The sequence below is a fragment of the Cyprinodon tularosa genome, unplaced genomic scaffold, assembly GCF_016077235.1.
Source record: "Cyprinodon tularosa strain WSP-4 unplaced genomic scaffold, ASM1607723v1 ctg212, whole genome shotgun sequence".
NCBI classification, from domain to species: Eukaryota; Metazoa; Chordata; class Actinopteri; order Cyprinodontiformes; family Cyprinodontidae; genus Cyprinodon; species Cyprinodon tularosa.
In genome coordinates this window covers 169005-193524 of record NW_024038786.1, presented here as the reverse complement: position 1 = coordinate 193524, position 24520 = coordinate 169005, and the positions used below count along the sequence as shown (strand labels likewise).

At 36.8% G+C, this 24520-nt stretch overlaps 1 protein-coding gene across 3 annotated transcripts in view; it reads left to right on the top strand.

Annotated features, from left to right (window-relative positions):
- LOC119783871 (protein TANC1-like) overlaps nt 1–24520 on the top strand; it is a 144146-nt gene that overhangs the window by 1643 nt on the left and 117983 nt on the right. For all 3 annotated transcript variants that reach the window (XM_038285576.1, XM_038285577.1, XM_038285575.1), the window contains exon 2: nt 10446–10539. In XM_038285576.1, coding sequence (XP_038141504.1) covers nt 10479–10539 — 61 coding nt within the window. In that variant the 5' untranslated portion in view covers nt 10446–10478. The remainder of the gene's footprint in view (nt 1–10445; nt 10540–24520) is intronic.

Sequence of the window (24520 nt, the reverse complement as noted above, 5' to 3'; positions counted from 1 at the left end):
CACTTTTTTTCTTCACCCGCTTCTGATGGACACATAATGAAGATAGTGAAATAATCTTTTTCTGTTAACTTTTTAGATTTAATAGATACATCAGCGAATGTTTTAATTTAGACATAAATGGGGATTATCTTTTGATCGCTCAGTTTTTCTGCAGGATTCCTGACTTTCAACCCCAATAAAGTATCCTACAGCACATTTTTATTGTAATTCATAAACTGGGTCTGTTACTTTTAATAAAACATACACATAATGTACAGATGGATATAAACATGTCCTAAAAAAATGGAGATAACCAGCTAAAAGCCTTTAGGCACCCAAAGTCTAAGCAACTGGCTTTTAAAAAAATTAATGCAATTAAACTATCAAACAGGGCATTTTCAGCTTTTAGATATTTCAGATAGCAGGTTTTTAACATTTTAACCTTTGAGAATATATTTTACTACTGGTATTGCTATTGTGTGTAGTTAAAAATCAGGCCTTATTGGTGTATTTGTGTTTCTAGGTCTAAGATTGCTTTGGTCTGCAGTAATACCCACATGTTTACTGACTTATAACTTAGTTATAAAAGTATTAAAAACACTTTGTGTTGAAAATGTTAAGTCCCTATCATATCCCTAATAAATCTAGGAGTGCCATGACTTTTTTAGGAAATGTTCTCTTACCTCTGGATTTAGAATAAACAAATATTTAACTCTTTGTTAAAGTTTTTTTTTCCATTAAAATGCGCTTCCATGCAGTTGCTCCAGTTTGTTCTGTTTGGCATTTCCAATAAGCAACCAAAACCATTTCAGGCAGACATCCAATATGGAGCCAAATAAAACATCCTAACAGTTAATTTCAATCTGATTGCTCAGAAAGCTGAAGGTCAGAGTTATTTAAGTACACAAAAGACAGAGAGGAAAGAAAAATATGAGCGTACAGCTCATCTAATATGGTTACGGTAATATTTACTAGTACTATCACCATATCCAAATATTCTGGTACACTGCATTTTTAACTAACATGATCTGATGTGGAAAATGTTGCCAACGTTTTGAAGAGATTTAAAATCCTGGGTTGAACTTGTTGATGCTGATATGTGTTTAAAACTTAATAGAACATTTTATAAAAGAAGATGCATCACTTGGGTTTATATGAGGGCTAAAGTACAATGATCTATTCCACCCATTTAAACTGAGTCATTGAAGTGTGACTAGCTGTCTGTGTATAACCTGAGCTGATTGCTGCTTGTGGTCAGAGGGGTGGAACACCGTCAGGTGCTCTGAAAATCAAAGCTATGTTTCTGCGTAAATAGAAAATATATCATAACATTCAGAAAGAATCAAACGTTGTTTTTTAACTCATTGAGGGATGAATTCAGCACCCTGTCTGATAGTCGCTGTTTATTAAACTCACACTCCTGGATTTCGATTTTTATGTAGTACATCTTTTATTGGGGAGCCAACAATTGGGAAGATGTTAGTGAAAACTATTGTGGTCTGATCATGTGGCCAGTGTTAACCGTCCAGTATTAAATTCATATCATTTTAGAGTTGAAGGAACCAGCAGAATGGATTTGCATGCTTCTGTGCCAAAGCTGTAGTGGGCCCAGTTGTCTGTTGGATGTTTGCATCCCAGAACAGCCATGGAGGGGGGGGGGGTGTCTGGTTGAGTGGTTGAGTCTCAGCAGAGCCTGGTTCCCATGGTCCAAAGCCAACTGGCCGATAAAAGATGCTGGCATCAGAGATGCATTGTGATGGCTGAGGAGGGACACTCACTGAGGCCAGTGGCCCAACTGAACATACTAAGTAGCGGCTTATTTTTTGTCCTCACATTTTCCCTCCCTCTACCATGAAATCCAGATGAAAAAAATCCAAAAAGCTTTGAACCCTGAAGGGGTTGATGTGGATTTCTGCTGGACATGAGAGGAGCATATTTGTTCCCACCTAGCCATGTGTTTGTACAGTGTTTAATTATTGCAGGATTTTAAATAGAGGGAAGAGTGTTTCTGTGGAACGCATTACGTCGCATCAACTCTTATCTGCTTTTAGTCAATTATGTTACTTTTATCTCTGTTTGCTTTGACGAGGTTCGGTTTTCAGGGAAACACTTTAAAACCCTTTGAATTGCGAGAGTTTTCCGCCGAGGAAAGTGGCGTTCAAACTTGAATAAGAAAAATAATACAACAAGATCTTTTTAATAGAGTTGAACTTGTGTGATCCCATTAATAATGTGGGACCTTCTCATAGCTTGCCTCAAAATTCCTCCGGATATTTCCTCTGACTTTATTTGGAAAGCATCAGTTTTTTTTGTGTCTGCTCTCTTTTTCTTATACTTGTTTGGTTATTGTTATTCCTAATCTATAATGCTGGTTCTTCTGTTTACAAAATAGGTTGAACCGAGAGGAAGTATTTATGCCTTTACAGCTTTGGAATGAAGGATCATAAACAAACCCCCCTTTGAAAAAAAAATTATATTATGCAATTGCATTAAAGTCTTACAAAAGCCTTTGTTGAGCTGTTGAATTAAACCCAACTGAATTAAACGTGTGTTAAATCATTACAGAACACTAGAATGCCTTAATGTCGCTCTTGGTATGAGATTCTTAAGGTATGATATCTTTGACTGATTGCTTTAGATTACACTTAAAATACAGCATCTATTCTGCTTAAAGTATTACTGTTATAGTACTATTTGTAACTTCCCTTTTTCCCTCACTTAAACCAACCAGCATTTTAAATTGCAGCTGTATACATCTCGTCTGTTGCAGTGCTTTTTTCCGTTCTTTTCTTTATAGCGTAATAATTACAAGAAGTTAATGGTGGTTAGATAATTATTCAGAGTCAGTTTGCAGGTTGCCAACTGTTATTTAAAGCAGGGCTATAGGTGGCGCTCCTTTATGTTCCAACGGTAAATGAGCATAAATGAGGGAAATAGTTTGGTACATTCTTTTTACTAGCTGCCTGCGACTGCAGAGCAACAGGTGGGGGAGGGGCTACAGAGAAGCTGGATCATATTTGCCCTTCCACATCCTGTTAAAGCTCTTAAGCTTCAGTGATGGAAGATATTAGCATTTTTCAAACCAATTGGTCCCAGTAACCTCCCCATGCTTGTTGATATCTTTCTGTCCAATTTGTCATTTTGAGGAAACGTTTAAAATGTTGCAAATAAAAACGAAAATGTGGATTAGGAGTAAATTAGCCAATTATGTCAGAAAAGGACGTTATTGACCACATGTCTGAGGGAAGAAAAAAAATGTGTTGCCATCATTCCTTCCTGTCATCGTTCTTTCAACTGGTATCTGTAATGGAAGAAGTGCATTGTGGGAACATCCAGGAAGACGCAGGCAGCAGAAATAGCTGATCAGTAATGCGGATAAATGTTAGCAAATCTGTTTCTGTCCTCCGTTTAGTTAGGAAAGTGTTTTGGGCTTTTTGTTTTTTGAAAAAGTCAAAACACCTCAAGTGAACTGAAGCCTTTTTACGTTATTTCTTATTTTTGCCGTTTCCGTCGACCTTTTCTAATACAATATTTTTAAATGTTCATTAAAAAACTAGATAGCTTGTGTGTCATGCTGGCATATTCTATTAAGAGATGGAGCCATCCTCTATGGCATTAAAAGTTTAAATGAATGTGTAGCATGTGTGTTTCCAAAGACCTTGTGGATATTTACCCTCTTGTGTTTGGAGGACCTCTTAGTAGCAGCTGTTACTGATTTACACTTTAGTTTATGCTCCTAGAAATGAACAAGGGGCTTAGGGGAGCACTGATGAGTGCTATTAATCTAAAAACCTGTGCTACATTAACAAAGAGGACATGCATTTAATGAAAGCACATTTAAGATGCAGGCATACGATTGAGATGCAGATGTGATCAGTCGCGTGTGATTTTCTGATAAGTGTGTTGAAGTGTTGCTTCCTTTGCAGGTGTGCAGCACTCACTACATATGTCTGATCTCTAGGAAGGGCTGCCACTAGTAAAGCTCTTGAAATCAAACATGTCCTTTGTTACCATTTTTTAAACCATCTCCACATGTTGCTGTTGTGCAACATGTGTTATCCCCTGCTTCCTTTTAATGCTCCTCTGGTCTTAATCTCTGCATGTGTGGAAAAAGACAATTAAGATGAGCAACTGATCTTCTAATAAATCAATCTATAACAAAGGTCTGCATAGCTGGATGTACTGGTACTATAACAATAAATTAGTGCAGCTGGTCTCATTTAAATTTGATTGATCTGTTAACTCTCTGTTTCTAGAATAAGTTTGTGTTTCACTGTTAGATGTTCTTCACCTAGATTCTGATTGTTCCTTAAGTAATTAAAAAAAGAAAAAAAAAATCTTTATTTTCAAATTGATTTGTAAGCACAATAGTTAGAGGTTTTCTTATTTTGAACCTATGTTGAAGTGGAAATACCTAAATTACAACTCTAAGTTATTTTTTTTTCTCATTTCAAATGATTTCTTTCGATAGAAATTTTTGTAGTTTTTACTTAACTTGACAGATATGGTGAATGATTAACTAAAAAGTATTATATCAGTAATAGTGTGTTGCAGGAACCTCCTTTTAGACTTAAAAAGATCATGTTAATGTTTTACCCTTGGTCAAATACCTACAACCCTCTCAGTAGTTAACATTTATGTCACACTGCTCATATTATTTTAGTTCTAGGAAATCATCACATTTAATGAAACATAAATTTATGTTAACCAAGTTAAAGTGCAATAGATAAATAAAATGTACAAATTTTCTTGATTGAGAAACTTGTCTTTATTTTAAATTGATTTGAAAATGAAACTTGTTAAATTTGACATCACTGAAGAATCGTAGAATGTTCTCTATGTTTTAACACAGAGACATGGGCAACTTCCTGTTAGGTATTGTTTAGACTGACAGGCTGTACTTAGCCTAGGATTTTAGCTGAATGTCATTGCTCATCCTCTGCATTAGGAAGGATTAACAAAAAGTGTCCTCTGGGGGCAGTTGTAGCTTTAAAAGTATTTTCTCTCAGTTGTTGTTTGTCTTGTGCTCACCCCGTTAAATAAGCAACACTTAAAAGTATGAAAAATGACACCTGATTATAGTCTCATGTTAGATGTCAATCCTTTTTTTATTTCACCTTAGGTTTTGTTTCAGTCGCTGTGAGTCCAGTTTTCCTTGGTTAGAAATATGTTGAAATGAAAGGCTTTTTTTTAAAGAATAATAACAAATGTAGTGGATTTCTTGGAAAGTCCAAAAAATGCCATTTAAAAATTATCTTTATTATTGTCTTTTAGGCTGTGGTATGTAAGCTTCCTAGAGCTGAAAAAATGAATCAGATTCATTGTGATTATTAGATTATTGAAATAATCATCAACTAATTTAGTAATCGATTCTGGAGTAAGCAGACTCTAAAGCATGTCTTTAGCTGAAAGGGGAAAAGCTTAGAGCAGCAATTACACCAAAATAAAATATATAAACCTTTTGAATTTAAGATAAAAAAAAAAAAGTTTTCATCTTCTTTAAGGAACCTTTTGCTCTGCGATTATTAATCGAAAAAAGAATCGATAGATTAATCGATTTCCAAATAATTTATTAGCTACAGCCCCAAAGCTGCAGCTACATGGAGCTAAAGATGTTTCTGCATGAAAAGTTTGTCTGTAAAGATGCACAGGAAAAAAATCAGCATCTAAAAAAGTAATTTTTTTCTTAAAATAATATTTTTCTTGAATTGAGGAGGTAAGTGAGACTATTTGCCAATGGAACAAGAAAATGTACATTCTAAATAAGAAATATTTTATTTGCACATTATCTAATCATCTTATTTTAAGAATAAAAATACCCATTCATCTTATTTACCTGCTCAAATTAATGGAGAGCTAGAGGAGTGGTGATGGGCTCTAAGATTCCTGTTTGATGCCTGTGAGTGGAGCGTCGAACAATTCCTCTTTTCTCAGATTTGTTTAGCACAGATTGATGTCAAGCGCTGATCTGGCGCACAATGACTAAATTTCCTATTTTTGCAGTCCGGAATCAATTAAGTAGTAAACAGATGTCGTACAATTTGCACACAACAAATTTAGCTAAAATCAAGCTTTTTTGTCACAGTATTTTCAAATTGCAATCTGGCCTTTTCTAGTTGCTTTTAGAGTATTACTTTCTCTCTGGGGGTGGATTTAAATCCATGTTTCTTACAGGAACAGGTACTCTGTGTTTTAAATGTAGATCAGAAACAATATAACAGTACTTTTTTACTATTCTAATAGATGGAGAATAGTAAATGTAGAGTACCTGTAAGACCTTTAGTAAAATAACTCTTTAAAAAGGTACCAAGTGTCTTTTTTTTTATGTTTTATGTTTTCCTTTTGTGCAATGCTGATGTCTCTCCTCTCAAACATGAATGCAGGAGAAGCTGGATTCAAACTAACTAGTTCTTTGGCATTAATATCAAACCTTTTGAATTTCTTCCTGAATAATAACCTCTTGTTTACAGCGGCTGACATTCAGACTGTGTTCTACTTTATAACTAGTTCCCAAGCTTCCTGTTTGAAATGTATTTTTTTTTTTCCACCATTGTTTTGAAGCACTTGAACTCTCAGACCAGGCTGGCTGTTTCCTGCCCTTCATTGAATTGACAACAAGAGAACAGATAATTTTGTAGTTCACATGAGAATTTAAATGCTCCACTTCTCTGCAGCCTTTATCTAAGCGTTTTGAAGGTCGTGTCACTTTGAGAGTTTCCATGTTGCTATGCCAACGGGGTTGAAATCTTAGCATGATGATTATTCATGTGTAACTAGTTAAAGAAGATAGCTGGCAGAGCATTTCAACAGGAAACAGAGCACTTAAAAGGGATAAAGCTGTTTGCTTCAATACTTGGAGGGGAGTGGTTTTGATTGAGTCTTTTCATTGTTGTGTGCCGCCTAATAGAGGACAAAGTTCACGCTTACTCACCAGTATCCGCTAGAGGTAAAAATGCTTCCTTACCAGTGGCATTCTGGACAAACAATCCTATTTTCTCTCTCTCTATATATAGGTGTTTTTTTTAGATAACTAGAGCAGCCGTATGGCCCCATTAACCCCATGTCATGTCAACAATGTGCAGGTGAGGATCTTTTCTTCCCAGTCTGTTTGGATTTGAACTGTATCACATGAGAAATGACCCAGAAAAGATGCACGCTGATGACCCGGGGCACTTTTTAAACCAGTGGAGACTTCAGTTTATCTTTCCTTAAAGGAACCCGTCTTAACATTGCACTTTATTATTACCTGAGGCGTTTTCACAGTAACGGCCTCCCCTGCTGAAATATGTTTGAATGAAAATGCCACCAGCTCCCTAAAGACGTTGAAACAGCTGCAGTGTTTCTTCTTTTTAAATAACCAAAGAGGCAGCCACTGGTTGCTGCTGTTTCTGTTAGCAGAGGTGAAGGTTTAGTGTCTGTTATGGCTGTGTTCCACCAGCATGTGTCTGGAAAAAACACGTGAACCTCTGTCTCTCTGAAACTTTCACTGTTGTAATATTGAAAGACCCCTTCTAAGGGGCTTTTGCATGTTTCTGAACCCATTTTAAATGTAATTGGATGGACCTGAGCTTGAGGAATCTTAAACCCTTCATTCTGCATACCATACAGCCCGCAGCTCCTCTCTGAGGAGACTTTCTCATATACGGTAGGTCACAGCTGTGTCCCATATTAATTAGTTTTGTTTAATGTTATAATCTTTATGTCGTTGTTAAATGGGTCTAAATCATCCCTGACAGTCATCTGTTAAAATGTGATGGCACTGTAGACGATAGCTTATTTGATTGCTGTGTAAATCTTAGCGTTGCATACTATATGTGTGTGCGAGTCTGTGTCTGGTGGCTTTGAAAGGGAAAAGGTTATGGAAAGAATTAGTCATGTTGGTGTTTAAGGTTTTAATAGGGCGTATCTCATTTCCTTTGGTTTATCCTGGGTGTTGTTTGTTGTTACTGTGGAGATGAGCAGGATGCTCCCACACACCGCTCAGCTATTTCAACAAGTAACCAATAGACTGTAACAGATCGTGCCTATAAACACTGAAGTCTGTTAGAATTTGAAAATGAACCGCTGTTAGATTTGTTTGAAACTATCCTGAATTAGAGGTAGTTTTTATAGATGCACAAATCGTTTTTATTTGTCCATTGGTAAAGCTTTAACATGCTAATAGGAAAATTAAATCGCAGTAGTCATGTTGTAAACCATATGGGGCAGGACTAAAATACCTTTTTTGAAAAATTATGGCAGAAATTAAGAATTTTACATGTAAATGTCAACATTTGCACTGTAAAGTTGATTTCTGGTATATTTACACTTTAAGAAATTGAGGTTATTCTTACAAGGTGTGTATGACGGAAAGCAGTTGTCGCAATATATGGTTTAATTATTTTAAACAACTTTATTACCGTTTTCTTTTTCATGTGTTTTAGCATTTCATATCTACGAATAGCATGATCTGCATGGTTAGAGATACTACTTGTAAACAACCAACTTTCTGTGTGTCCTGTTGCTATACTCTATAGGTAAAAGTTTAAACGCACTGGAGACATATCATGTTGTAGATTTCTCTACGCATTTCTAGTCATTTTTTTTAAATCTTGAAGCTTTTTCCTCTTAGTCTTTTCTTGTTCAACACATATTGCACAAAAAAAGGGTACTAGCTGGGATGTCACCCAACCAGCTTTAAGTATTGTACTAAACGTCCCTCCTTGTCATGGACAGACTCAACGGCTGCCATCCCAGATTGATAACGTAGAACTCAACTCAGTTCTACACATACTGTATATATTTGGCTACTGCCAGGTTAGTCCTGTTCATGAGTGGGAGGAGAATTTAGTGGAAGATTGGTGAACTGATTGGTGTGGCTTCTTTTATTATGCAGACGCTACTATGGTCTCTTGTAATGAATAGAGCGAGCTTGAGTCAACATGCAAAGATCTCAGTTTACTGGTTGGTCTACATTCCCACCATCACCTAAGGTCATGAAATCTGGATGGTGACCGAGAAGATCCCAGATACAAGTGGCTGAAATGAGCTTTCTCTGCAGGGTGGCTGGGCACTGCCTTGGAGATAGGGTGAAGAGTTCGGTAATCTGAGAGGGCCTTGGAGTAGAGCTGCTTCTCATCAACATAAAGAGGAGTCTTCATCTTTTTGGGTTGCACCTGGATGCCTCTGACAGGAGGTGTTCCACATCCCAAAATCTATTTTTAATTGATCCCCCCCCGCTTTGGATTAATATTAGAACATGATTAAGGTTTATGGCTTTGCTTGTAGTGCTCATTGACTAAATGATGCTCTTGTTTTTTGATGCATCTGATGATTAGACATCTGACCTCTGATCACTCAATAGAGCAGATGAGGTTACATTTACCAATTCCTTGTATGTTATATTTCTGAAATTATTAAAAGTTTTATTTTGGATGCCAGTAACTAAGAGCTAGATTTAGCTATTCAGCCAACCTCAAACTGACCTTGCCAAACAAATCAGGTTTGAAATCATCAAATTACTGTAGAGTATATTTTCTCAGCATTGATGGATGAGTTGAAATGATTTAAAGTCCTGCCATGCTCCCCAACAACCCTCAACTAACCCATCATTGCTTCAGAGTTTCATCTAACACCATCATAGATGAAAAAGGGCAGATCGATAGCCTGTCCCTGAGCAGCAAGGGGAACGCTGAGATATGTAGAGACTGCCCTCTGGTTCAGAACTGTGTGCTTTCTTTGGTTTGTCCTTATTTGGTTAAAAAAACGTCTGTTCAGTGGGGAAAAAAATGTCTCTGCTATTATTATTATTTGCAGTAAACTGCATAAGGTAATGTGATTTTAAAGGAGCTTTTTAAAGAAACTAGAAAGAAATCCCCTGCAATTAACTGTTTAAGCTGCTGCTGCATTAGGAATGCTTTTACCACAGTGCAACAACATAGGACTAAGAATAGTTCCAATGTAAACAAACTTAGCCTGACTAGACTTTGAGTATATTTCTTAACACTAAGGACTCTAAAAGCACAGGAGTCTCTAAGAGCAATAGATATTAAATAAAATCCTCGTAGTTCTGGCACATAACATCAATTGTGTGTGTGGAATTTGGGGCCTTCGACTAAGTGTTTTCCTGTAGAACAAGATAACAGAACTTGTCCTTTTCTGTTCAAATATTGAAGCATTCTTTCCATGCTTCCCTCCGCTGATGACTTGCAGGTTTAGGAGTGCAGTGGGAAAACTCAATTTATATAACATTTACCCAGAGATTTGTCAGAGTTTTTATGGTAAGGGTTTAATTTGTTGATGTTGCTTTGGATAAACATCTTGCATAGTTGGAGCTTCTTATATACAGGTACATGAACAATATCACTTTAAATAAAGAAACTTGTTGTCTTGCAGGAGACTTTTCTCAGTGTTCCTGTAGGAGCAATAGATGTTTTGCAGGTGTGACTCTATATGAAAGCATTTGACTGTTTGCACTTTTCCCTCAGGGGCCTTAAAGAGAGGATTCCAGGAACCCTGTCATGTTCAAGGCAGTGCTGAAGAAGAATAGAGATGGAGGCAAAGGGAGCAAGAAGGATTCAGGTATGTTCATGTCTGTATTTGATGTCATTGTTTTTTGAAGTTTATAAATGGATATCCAAGAAAAAGATAAAATAAAACTAAAGCATGACAGTAACCAAACAAACCAAACTGAGTAGCAGATTAATTATAATAACATGAAATAATGTTTAACTTCAGGATTTATCTTAATCTTCCAAAAAACAAAACAACCTACACTCTAAAGATATCTGTTATAGCATTTCACCCATTGGTCACTGTTCTATAATGATATTTGGCTTATAGTGCAGATTAAGGTCTTTGAATTCTCATGTTTTCATTTTTTTTTTCAATTTTACTGGTAAATAAAATTTTCAGTTAAGTGAAGGATAATTCAACATGATCGCTTCCTAAAATGTAATGACATAACATTTCAATTGTCAAGTAAACTTTAGTCTTGAAAACACACCATACATAAGCACAGCCATTTACAATTACTGCATCCTTATTTAGAGTGGAGTCTGTAACTGGTTTAAGGTTAGCCATGGATGGGTCCAGAAAATCTTAGCTCAGTTTTACTCTTTTGCTGTTGGAATATGCAGGACTTAAGGCTGGTTTATAATCAGAAACAAATGTCATCTGCGTGTGTGTCACAGTGAAAGCAAATATGCCCCGCCCCTTCAGCAGACACTCTGCTGCACCTCTCCAAAATTGTAGGTGACCGGAGACAGTGCTGCAGACAGGAGGCCTCTGATTGGTCAAATCTACATCCGCTCTACACTATGCGTATCTCCGGTTTGGTACCTTACCGCCCTTGTTTTGTTTGTAGGACTAGCTAGAAGAGCGAGGTACGCAGAAACGCCGAGACCCTTTTCCCACCTGAATCCCCGATCTTTTTCACCATCGTGTCCCTCCATTGTCGCACAAACTTGCCTCTTCCTCACTTCCTCACTTCCTCACCGCCTCGGTTGTATCTAGACCCACAGCTAGGTCGTGATTGTCCCACTTGCGTTGTGGCGTGGCATATTATAGCGCAAACCACGCCTCAATATTTGGCATAAATCAAAAATATCTGCAATAAGCTCACTGCGACACACTGCGGGAGATTAACCAGCCCTTCGGAGATGTGTGCAGCCTATCAGGGCTAAAGATCTATGAAAATAAACGGAGGCTGACCTGTGTGTAATTTAGTTTTTAATGATCACTTCCTCTAATGCTAAAATTTTAAAATAATAGCTAAATGTCTCTGATTCAAATATGAATTATTTTTTAAGGGAAAAAAAAAATTGAAAATCTGCTCTTTTGATTTCTGATGAAGTTCTTAGGGATGAGAGTCAACTAAAGGCTGTATCAATAGGTCAGATTTTTACCCCTGCTGTTACTTGGCCTATAACAACTGCACTTTGATCTCAAATAAATCTTAAAATAAAAGACCTTAGGTTTTATAGATGTTAGAAAGAGTCTGGGGAAAAATAGTGTGATTATAAATGACATGCTCACATGTAACATGACATCAGCTCCACACTCCTGCAGCCATCATTAAGCTTCTGGCTTTAGGAAGAGTTAAATACGAATACGTTCTCCCTTTTAGCTGTAAATTTGTGTAGAGGTACACTCTTATTATGTCATAACAGATGGTTTCTTTTGGAAATTCATAAGCTAGTCTTCCTCTGTCACAAACAATCCATCACCATTAGCCCTAGATATTGGAGACTTCTTGCACATGTAATTAGCCTCTTCCATGATCTGTCTTGGCACGGCAGGGTGACGGTTTGTGTTTCTTCTGCATCTACTAGCCCCGACCTGCTCTTTCACCTTGATGGTGGTTTCCAAAATCTGATTCAGCAGTTCTGGTGTAGATGCATGCCTCATCGCTCTGTAGTCTTTGTTACTTTTGTTTAACTTAGTCAGGATTAAAATTACAGGGGAAAGAGTCTGAGTCGCTTCACGGTTTCCACCACACCATCTCCACTGCATTTTAGAAAACTACTAAAAAAGGAAAAAAGATTAATAAAGGCCTAGATGCGTAGCTTTTCATTAGGCTGTTGAAAGTTGTCTTGTATATACTTGTGCCACTGCTTCCCTGTTATCTCTCCACACAAACACATCTCTACACTAATTCAAAGGGGAATGTGTGCATGTGAAATCTGGGAGGCTCCAGTGTTTTATGGTGGGACACAGCTCCTTTTATTCACAGTGTCACTTTTCCCAGTTGGCCCCCATCTATCAAGGCAAAGCAGCTCCTTGTCTTTTTCACATGCCAAGACAATAAAATCTGGTCACACCTCTGCTGTTCGGGGCACTTCAGGCGGATGATATGTCACAGAGTTTTAGTTCTGAGGAGCGGCCATCATGCCCTACTGTTGTTCCCCCACGGAGCAGCCATTTCTTTTCTTTTAACTCTAGTTATAGTTTTAAGTTGAGGGAACTTATGCATGTTTTCATTTTTTCTCCATCATCCTTAAACCCTTTCTGTATGTTCCTGTTATAACTGAATATATTTATACAGAAACTCTGATGATAATCCAAGTTTAGTGATGAATCTTTTAGGGATTTTTTAGACAATGTCTCAAAACCAATACTGTAATGTTTTCTCCCTCCAGAACCAATTGTATTTCCCTATGAGAGCAGCAAATAGCAAAATACAGTTTTCCACTTTCTATATAAACTTAACATGTAATTGTGTCAGCATTAAAAGTCTTTATATAAAAATAGACATTAGTTTCTTAACATGCCTGTGCAAATTGTCAGTCATCCGGCCTAAGGCAACCACAAAAACAGGCTTGATTTGGAGGCAACCAAGCTTTCTGAGGATGGGCCTCCAGGTTATGGCTGCAACTAATGATTATTTAGCTAATCATTAGCTAAATGATTAGCTATTATTATTTCAATAATCGATTATTCACAATTAATCCGATTAAATGTTTCAGCCCTACTCCAGGTGGTTGAAAATAAGTAGCTCCAAGAACAGGTTGATCTACTGGAAGCCACCAGATTTGACAAATAATCCGGCATATATGTTTTTCAGAAAAGGTACTAAAGTCCGGTTTCCTCTGATCTAAGCCTGATTCATGATTAGTTTCTAAAAAACGACCCAATAAAAATGTTGAACTTTCTAGGTATTGGTCAAAAGTACCAGTACATATAAAAGTAAAAAAAAGTTGATAATATAATTTACAGCCTTACAGATGATGGCTCACTTATGTCCTTTTTTTTCCTTCTTTTTTTTTGCACTGTATAAAAGGTTACGGGCCCCATTTTCTTCATATTTTCATTTATATTTATATTTTTAGTGAAGAACAATCAATAGGGCTGGGTATTTTCACCAAAGTCGTGAATCGATTCGATTTTGATTCATACAGTTTTAAATCGATTAATTTCGATTCAATCTGTTTCTATATTAATGAAAGTGGTTCAACTGTGTACTCATGTATTTTATTTTTTTCCCGTCACATTATAAGTGCAAACTTGTAAATCGGACAGTTTAAACTTGAGATGTGAACAAAACTGTCTCAAAAGTGCAAACTTGTTTATGAAAAGTTAAAAAGTGAAGCCTCACTTGAGCAAACAGAAGTGACACAGCGGGGACACAGCAGACATGCATGAGCTGCATTATCTCCACTGTACAAACCATATGTGCAGCGTTGTCTGTAACAACTACAGGGTGTTTTCTGGTCAGCCCCCATTTGTTAATATATTCAGTCAAACTATTTGCTATATATGCAGCTGTCTGGCTTGAAGTCATCTTGAGAGCATCTTTCCTGCTCATTTGAATGTGAACGTCACGCGGGTCACTATAAAACAAATCGATCTCATTTCTTAGACATCGATTTTGCAAAAATGTAAAGGAATTGATTCAAAATTGATTAAATCGATTTTTTTTACCCAGCCCTAACAATCAATAATCAAAGTTAATTTCCCCTAAATTGACTTGCGTCGATTGATGGAGAGTGCATACCTCTCACAGCTGGGAACTGTTCAGTGAGTATAAATAGGATGTCAACATTTCTGTATTATTAAGTTTTTGAACAAAGGCATCTGACAGTTTTATGACCACATCATACCGATATGAAGAACGCTAGTTTATACTGAGCATAGCAATTAATTGTGGAGCATTGAGTGCAGCTGCAGGAGAGAAACTCTCTTTGTCTGCTTCTCTGCATTCATACCAATAATAACCTCATTGGCTGAGTTGTAAGCTGATAAAAACTATCATTGCTCTCTGCAGAAAGACTGAATATTTATGATTATTTCAATCGGCTCCACAAAAGAATCTGGTTACAGAGTTCAACCTTGATTTGTTAAATGATATACGTTTCCAAAAATATAGTTCCCCCTCACCACCCACCCATTTAGTGAAAATGTTTTTTTTATTTGTCAGGATGGTTTCTTTAAGTCGGGCAAAACTTTGGTCAAATCCTCTGAGCGGTATCCTGCACAGTGGAACTAAATGGGAGGAAAGACTTTGATAATGCTATAATTGCAAGATACCTCAGCAGATGTTGCTTATGACTTTGTGGCTATGGACTAAAAGCAACTTAAATATGGTCAAGGAAACTTGGTCCTCATGCCAGATACCACTACAGTCATTAGCTCTCCTTTGGGATCCTTCCATTGCCAAGCCCACAAAAACACAAAGTTTGCTAATTCAGTCTCTCCATCTTCTACTCCTCCTAGATCTTTCTTCCCTTTTAGCTTCTTTTGGAAGTTTTTATGCTGCCTAGAATTTGTGTTCATATTCAGTTTTTTAGTTTTTCATATCTGTTCTTTTATGGTGCTACTTTAAAATAACAAGCCGTGTTTGTCTTTCACTGTACTACAGTGCAGGCAATGTGAGTTTGCTGCAATATTCAATTTAAAAGAAGGCCCATCGTTATGCTACATACCAGTTTATACTGACTAGTTTTACCCTGGGAAAACAAACTTTTCTAAAGTCAGATTTTTATATGTAGATAATGCATAAATCTTTGAAGAAGCTGTTATTTATATATAAATCATTTTCAGAACTTTAAATGTTTTTGCACCTGTACTTTTCAGTAGCAATTCACCGATCAATTCATATCAAAATAGCACTCTCTCTATCTAGCCAGCTATGATTTTTATCGAATATTATCCCAAACGTAATTATTTTTTTTATCTTGTTAGCTTTTCAATTGTCAGCTGCATAAAAAGCGTGTGGCTAATAGCTTTCCAACAGAGAATTAAAAATTCCGGATAAAAGTGACAGGCAGCCTCCTGCACTTTCTATACAATACCTTTCTATCCATTCTGTTGCCAGAAATCTTTCCAAATGATGAAAGCTGTCTGCAATTGAGGCAGAATGCATTGTAGCCATCATGCACAGCAACAGGTGGGTGAGGGTCAGCTCTTAATTATATCATAATCAAAGCATGCAAAACAAACAAACAAACAAGCAAACACAACCCAAACCTTTTTTTTTTGTATTTTATGATAATAGGTCTTTTCATGAAACAATTTAGGAAGTAACATTTAAAGCCCTTGTATTGCTTGGGGAAAAGCCTGGCTCATGCATACTTTAAACCCCTTATTATAAGGTAAGATAGTAAAGAAGTACTTTTTACATACCTAAGTTCAATAAATTCAGCAATATGGGACACTAGCATAGTTGTTTGTCCCCAGTGCAACATCAACCAACTGTTTTTAATGCACAGTGTCATAGCACATTTCCTTTGTTGGTCATGATCATAAGTGATTCTTAAATAAAGGCAGTTTTTAAAAATTTTAAATGTTGATTTGTTTTGAAAAACAAAACCATAAGCTCCACTTCTGTGCAAAACAGAACATATATTTTCCCAAAAAATTAGCAATAAAGGTAGAGGCTTTCTGTAATGCAAGCTTCTTCACAGCCAGAATAATGATCTAAAAAAAAAGGCACCAGACTCAACAAATCTGATAATGCATCGTTACATTTCCACCATAGTCAATTATTGTTTTTTATGGATGTATTTACACATCCATATTTCATAATCCCTCCAACAAAGGGACCTGGGAGACCCGCTTCTTCCCCTTTAAATAAGTCATTCGTTCTTAAAAGCCTGGTTTTCTTGTGTTAAGTGTCTGGCATTAAACCATTGCTGTTGCTCTGGGAGTATCTTTAATAGCCCCCTCAGGTGACCAAGAGAAATGCCATTTTTGACCCTGCTTTGATTGCTTGCCAGTGTTACAGTGTAGGGCAGGTAATGCCTCAGGAGGCTAGACTTCTCACTCAATGAGGGTGGCAGCCCGAAGCAGCTGCCCAGACATTTCTGTCTGACGCAGCGTTAATCACACAGACATACTCTGTCCTGGTGTCACTGAGGCCGACAGCAGTTCCGAATGTTTATTTCTATATCTCTCAACAGATAGAGAAAATGTTTGCACTTTCCAACCTTAATGTATGTTGGTTGGTTGCCTCAGGTTGTTTAACAGTAGCGAAACAGGAGCTACATACACACCTGCAATAACGGCACACATTCCTCAAAATAGACCTGAAACCAATCATTTAAGGATCACACTTTCATTACTGAGACTAAGGGTAGATGCTAGGATACCAAACCCATAACGTGATAATATCTGTGTGCTCTAGAACTCACCTTACGGCTTAGCCAAAACCCAATCTGTAATGAGAAACAACCCAAACCGCAACAAGAATTTGTTAATGGTTCGGTGAAATATTTCAAGATTTAAATGTAATTTTTCTTGAAGGAAACCAGGGTTGTTCCAGAGAGATTGGATGGAAAAAATGAAGGGAATGTTGATGATGCACAGGATCTGTGTACGAAGTGATAGCCTGACTGAGAAAGCCCTTAGTACTCTGTTGCCTCAGCTGTGGCCAGTAATGGTACATGCTGTCTCTGCAGTTTCCACAAGCTCCTTGGTTGTTTTGACACAAAACAGTGATTTGTTGCTAAAGGTCAGTCCACAGCAAATTGGTTACAACGTTGTCTTTGTGTTCTTCCATTGGTTCTTCAAATTTCTAATGCCAGAGGTGTTGCTAAAGCTGATAACTCTCAGGCTGTGGTTTGTGGTTCCGAATTTATTGAACCTCTTTCAGATTCAAATATTTTATGCTGATCCCCGTTTAGCTTTTTTTCTGCTGTCTGTTAGGCTCAGTAGAACAGCTGACATTGCAGACATTCCTACACTGTTTTCTGCTTTCTCTCCCCTTCATCTGCAACAACAAGAGAGAAGTTTTCTCCCACCGGTGTGGTGGCAAAAGGTGGCTGAGTAGTGATTTCTCAAAACCAAAGAATATTTCAGATAAACCCTGCTTGATGTTGATAATCATGTCCAGGAGGGTTTATTCTGAGGATTTCATTCTTTTTTAAAATGTTTAAAGTGTTCAGTAAAGTTTCAACGATTTTGGTTAAGGAATAATTCCAAAACATTTAGATGTGATCCCTCCCAGTTGAGCAACAGCCTTTGAATTCCCTGTAACAAATTCCTCACACAGAAACTCATATTCTCACGTCGCATCATATTGCCAAAACAATCCAAATCAACATGCCAGATATCAAACTGTTTTATAACACCTGTTTCTCGTAGGGGAAAGAGTATAAATATCAATATTGCTCATGCTTGTGGTTATTTAGTGAACATTTATTTTAATTATAAAGCTTTTTTTTTTTTTTTTGTTGCAAATTTTACATTTGAAAACTGATTTAAGCAATATTCATGAATTAGGAGATCAAATTTAAAGTTGCATTACATAAAGAAATTTGAAACTCCTTTACAATAAGATATCATTTTACAAATGTTTTTTTTCAATGTAATAAATCAGGTTTATTTTACGTGGGAATATATAAGAATGAAAAAAACTCCTCTAGAGTACAGTTTGTCTTGTAATTAAAGTTACAAAGAAGTAAGGCCTGGGCAGGTATTTTACTCACTTATATATGAACACCATCCGTCATTTTCTAAACAGTGGACCAGGAGCCAATTTACTCCTTGAGTTTGTGAGACAGCAGCAGTTCAGACTTGCACTATGCTGAAAATGATACATCCATGTTACCATGTCCTCCTTAGTAAGAGGTTCGTTAGGGGTGGGGTGGGTGGTTAAGGAAAAGCACCAGTGGGCTTTGTTCAGATGTTATACACCTGCCTTTCCTTGTATTAAAGGTGACTGATGCATGTATGAAGAAGGCATTACACGTTAGCCTAGAGTTTAGTGGCTTTTTTTGTGGCTTATCGCTTAATATATACTTTTGTATAACTACAAAACCGGAAGCAGACGCTGAAATTTTAAATCTAAAAGTTATAGTAAGTGAAGATGTATTTAAATGAGGACATATTTTCCATGCATATTACCATTTGCATAACTATACACACAGACGTAATGAGTGGTGAGAACTGCCATGGTGCATTGATAATATCAATTAGTTGAAGAAAATGTTTAGTTCAACCAGGACTGTGGTCTCCTATGTCAACAGTCAATGATTTGTTTCCTGAATGGTGCTGAGAGGGAAGACAAGGGTCAGTCCCAGGCCTTTGCAGAGCCGAATGACTGGAGAATTCAGGTGCGTTGCAGAATGGATGCTGCTAAATTTTCAAGGATAGTCGCTCTCCAGGTCTGACACAATTCATGCAGCTCTGTGGCTTTAGTAGGCTTTTACTATTAAACTAAATGTTTAAGTCTAGATAGTCTTTAAATAAACTGTTAATAAACCTCAACATCTGGAGTTCTGATTACATTTTCCCCCTTTTTTTAATTCAGATATAATCCTGTATTAACAGTTGCTCAGTGGGTTTTTTGTCCCCTGCTTGCTTTTGGTTACCAGTCATGTTTGTATAGATTTTCATGTCCAGACAGTTATAGCAGGACTTATAAAAGTAGAGAAAGAATGCACCTGATTTACAAAGAAGACCATTCAGCACACAGACCTACATGGCTATCAAAGCACTGTGCAGCCAGCAGGCAACGATTAGCAGGGCGTAGCTCAAAACCACATCTTTAGCTTGCACACATTCATGTATACACACACACACACACACACACATGCAAACACACCCACTCACCCGCAAACCTCAGGTGTATCCACATTAGACACGCCCCGTGTTTCCTACTAAAAAAGCAAAAATAAGGGCTCTTGGAGAGAGCAGTGAAGCTGGTTGGGCAGTCTGGTTCCTTTTCTGAGTCTGATATAGCATAGTTTTGCCAAAACATAATACACATCACATGATTTGAGAGGTCTCAGAATATGAAGCTAATAATGTTCTTACCACATTGCAATCCTAAACCAAACACTTACACACCTCTGTTGAAACACTTTGTCCAAAAGCTATGAAGAGATTTTTTATTTTCTATTTCTTGATTGAAAATTGAAACTTAAATACAGCTAGGGAATTATTTGGAATGAAATTAGACTACCGGTAGTTTGCTATATTCCTCATGAGCTACATGACAGTTTCTGATTTCCCATTATAACGACTGAATGGGGGAGGTTGCATAAAAGTACAAGCATGAGGAAGACCTAATGCTATGAAAAAAGGTTTTTGTCTGGTTTCTGTCTGACTAGGCCAACATGACATAAAGAACATGACTCATCAGCTGTTTCTGGTGAAACAGCTCAAAGACCTCCAGACCTGTGTCATATTTCATTAGGCATGTTTTAAAGTTTCTATACTCCAGTTAACCAATAATCAATTATTGAATTAGTTGATAATTATTTCAATAATCAATTAATTATGATTCATTGTTTCAGCCCTACTTTGCAATCAAGACTTAAAACGTCATCAAGACTTTATATATTTAGCCCTGTTTCCTTTAGTTAGATTTGATGAATAATCAAATGTGTTCTTATTTGTATTTTTCTTTGATCTAAGCCATTCTATTGGAGCCCTGGTTACATGTTTAATGTCTTCTTTAAGATGAATCTTTGTCCGAGTCAGTGTCAGACTGGCCTTTATTTAGCTGCATGCATCTTCAAAGCATGTCTGCCCAACTTTCCTATCCCTGCAAAAGTAAAGCATCCCACAGCATAATACTGCTTCTACTATATCTTAAAGTAGAAATAAACAGTTTTGATCTCTTTGACTATAGCTCCCTGTTGCATGGCTTGTTGCAAAATTTAAATAATTCTCATGGGTAGTTCTAAACAATAAATAACTTGTTGTTATTCCAAGAAGACAAAATTTATTGCCTGCAGGCATCATGGTTAATCTGTCAATCGGTGGTCTAAAGTCAGGTTCTCTTACTAGAACCTCAGACTTCTGCAGCTCTTACAGGGCCACCATTGGTATATTGGCTGCTTCTCTGATTAAGGCATTCCTTGGCTATTGTCACTACCATTTTAATATTTTTCTTTGTTATTTGGGAGATTATTTCAAGAGATGTATGGTATTAGTAAATTTTACAATAACTGTAATTTACAATATGTGCCTATACTCTTATTACTCTTTTACACTATTTAAAACTCACCTTTATCACCTTTATGATCTGCTGTTTTGAGTCACTTTCCAATTGGGTAAATATTACAAGTTAATAGTACTTGGAATAGAGGTAGACCGATGCATCTGCTTACTGATTGTTTTTGGTTTTGTCTCTTACTGGCATTGGCCAATGCATGCATGCATTCACCTATTTATTAGTGTTTGCAGGAACCATGCTTTACAGTCACATGCAGTGCATTGATTGCCACTTTCTCCATTTACTATCTAGTTTAGGTTTTCTTTTTCTGATTTAACATTTTTTATATGAATAGAGTTGTGTAGCATTTTTAATAATTGTGCCATTTTTATAATGTAAATGGCGAATTAACAAGTAATGTCTCCAAGAATTTTGAAAAAAAAAAAAAAGTTAGCAACACATATTGAGAATTGACTATCAATGTTCTTCATCGGTCTAAAGAAAAATCTGCATTGGTATTGCAAATTATCTGTTGTCTAAATTAGTTGAGACTCATTTCAATAATCAAATAATCAATATTAATCTAATCATTTGTTTAAACCGTATGATGAGGATTGATTATTTATATAGAAACACCTACCGGTAGTTGTGTGTAGATATTGTAGGGAAAAACTCACCCCTGTGGTATTTTGTAATTGTGACTGTTTTTGATTACCTGTGACATTAGAGGATTTGGCCCATCAATGAATAATAAGCCAAACATTTACATGAAGACTGGATAAAAGCAGTGAGTGAGCTCATCTGTTACATGACAACAATAAATGCCTCTCACGCATTACAAACCGCCTCAGATTTCAAAGAGATGGAAAACCATTTTATCACTTAACATGCCAGGGTGTTTAAGAGGATCTTTTGAAATGGTTATGGTGGCTTTAACAACAGTTCATTGGCCGGGGAAGTCAGCAGGCACAGATTTTTCTAATTAAAGCATGACCTACACGGGCTGACACATTCCTTCTGTCTGTTTTTTCTTCTCTAATGAGCTTTCATACCTTCAACAGTCTGTGTCATCTAAATCAACACTTTTGTTATTTAGAGGAGATGGTCATCATCCTGGTAGCTGTTCATTCCTTAGTTTTGGATGTTTTACTAGTAACTAGCTGTTCTGTACCTCTTATCTTTTATTACTATGCAGACACTGTTCGGTGCTGTCATACTGTCAGGCGCTCTGATAAATACATAGGTGAGGTTGTCTGTTAAACTTAATGTTTTTCTTTCTTACTTTCGTTCTTCCTCCCACTTGCTGTTTTTAGAAAAAGTTTAGTTCCTAGCACTTACTGTTTTTGCAGTGTCTTACTTAAGGTTGAACTAGTGACCCCAGCTCTTTTGTGCTTGCCCTCAAAAGAGCTGGGACTGGTGCTCAGTGCTCACATTGGATAGATTGTTCCATTTTCTCATTTGCATCTTTTATTTTAGGTAGGCGATTTTTAAGGGGTGATGGTAGCTGCTGTTTTCGTGGGGGCACTTCATTTTACACACACAGCCTCAGATTGGTTTTAAGAATTTCTTTTAATAAAATTATGATTTAAATGTTTTTTTTTAACTCTTCGGGTTACTTTCGCCTGGCACTATATATTTTGTATGATGAGCTGAAACCTTGAAAGTGACAATAAAGTGAAAACAGGAAATCATTCTGATGTCAAATGCATTTTCACAGTTTTGTAGAATAATAGCATACCGGTATAAATAAATATTTAATGTTCAGTGTCACTTATCTGATAAGGCACAATTAACGGATACTATTTGGGCAAAATACCATTGATTCAGTTCATCAGAATGACTCCAAAGCTGAAAGATTTCTAATGTTTGTTTTTGACAAAAGGATTTTTCGGAGGGTTGGGTGGTTAACCTTTGCACTACATTGCTGTCAGTTTAACGTTACTGACCAGGCTGGTTTTTAGAGGTTACTGGTATTCTCATGACCTCACCTGGACTCAGAGGCAGCTCTGCCTAATGGTCTGTGCTAATGGCCATCCCAAATCTATCATTAAACTAAATCTCCTAGGCAACCTAAGACCACAGACCACGTTTAACTTCTGCCTACCGATTGGTCTCACATTATTCTCCCCGTTGATGCATAATGTAGAAATATCCAGATGGGCAAAAAATATCCTGTAGGATCCAGTATTGACCTAAAAATGTCATCGGCATTAACATGATTGATTTGGAAAGGGCCCATGGATCCACATCCTTGTCCTCAAGAATAAACAGTGGTTTCTATGACTTGTAGAGGACATTGTTGTCCTTAACCCAGTTTAAAAACCATGTGGGATTTTAATGGTTGAGCTGTAAAGGAAATGTAAACATGTTTCTATTTCATTTTTGACTGAAGTAATGAAATCCTTATGTTGCCTAACCATTTTTGTCAATACAAAAGAGGCATATAAACTATTTCATGGAATAATAGATATGAAACAAGATGGACTCTTATTGATATGGTACCACTACAATAGGTTATTTCTATAAATTAAAGATATCTGTATAAAGGTTGTGCAATCAAATGCATTTTCTGTATTGTACTTTTCCTCATCATGTTTCTATCACCCCAACCTTTAGCCACTGGGCCTGGGGTATAACAATTAATTATTAATGAATGACTGTTGGTCTCAGCACAGAGTAGTTTGACCCACCAAGGAATACCTGTATAAATAAAAATGCCAAACTATCAGTAAGAGTTTGTTACTTGCCTAAAGGAATTTAAAAGCCTTAATATCAGGCTTGTGTCTCAAGCATTGGTGCATTAGTCAGTTTAACATAATGAGAACAGTAATGTTTCACTCAGTATGGTGGAGCTCACCTAAGCTGACACAAATGAACTGTAGTACTACTGAAAGTACTGCTGAAATATTATGAACTGTAACTTTTCTTCTGTATGAGAATGCTGGATGGTAGTTGCAAATCCGCAATGGTCCACTTTGCTAACGTTCTTCATATGTTGCTGCTATATGTTCACAAATACTTCAGTTTGCGTACTTGTGCTTTAATAGTGCCTTTCACAGATTCCATAAACAAGCTGACTGTTGAAGAGGTGCTCCCATTCACAAGTAAAGATACTGTCTTATACCAAACTACTATGTGCATTGTTACCCATACCTTTTTGTGAAATTGCGACTCTAACATTTCCAAAATACTACCAATACTTCTAAATCTGTTTGCATCGTTAGCATCTTGTGGAGTTTTTGTGTATATAAAAAAAAAACTTCAAGGAGTCATATATTACTTTTTCCATAGCTTGGATCAGTTAACAGTGCCAAGCTCTGTTCCTTAACACCGTTTACACACCAGGCTCGCATGGTTCCTCGCCTCCTAGTGAAAAACTATGGTACTACTGCTTTCTAGAGATAAACAAGCAAATCAACATAGCGGGGCCTGTAACATTCAGGAAGTTTGCAGATAGTGAAGAAGGCAAACTTAGGAGAACTTACTTTACTGAGGTGGCTTTTGGGAAGTAGACAAACAATAGTCTAATCAGGGCTTACAGACACAGGAAACAATGACAGACGTTGAGTTTCATCACACTGCTAAGCAGAATCATCACTGGACATCATGTGGCAAGGTAGGGAAGCTAGTATTTTAATGAATGTCTGAAATTTCATGATTACGGAGGCTGGCTGTAAGGAA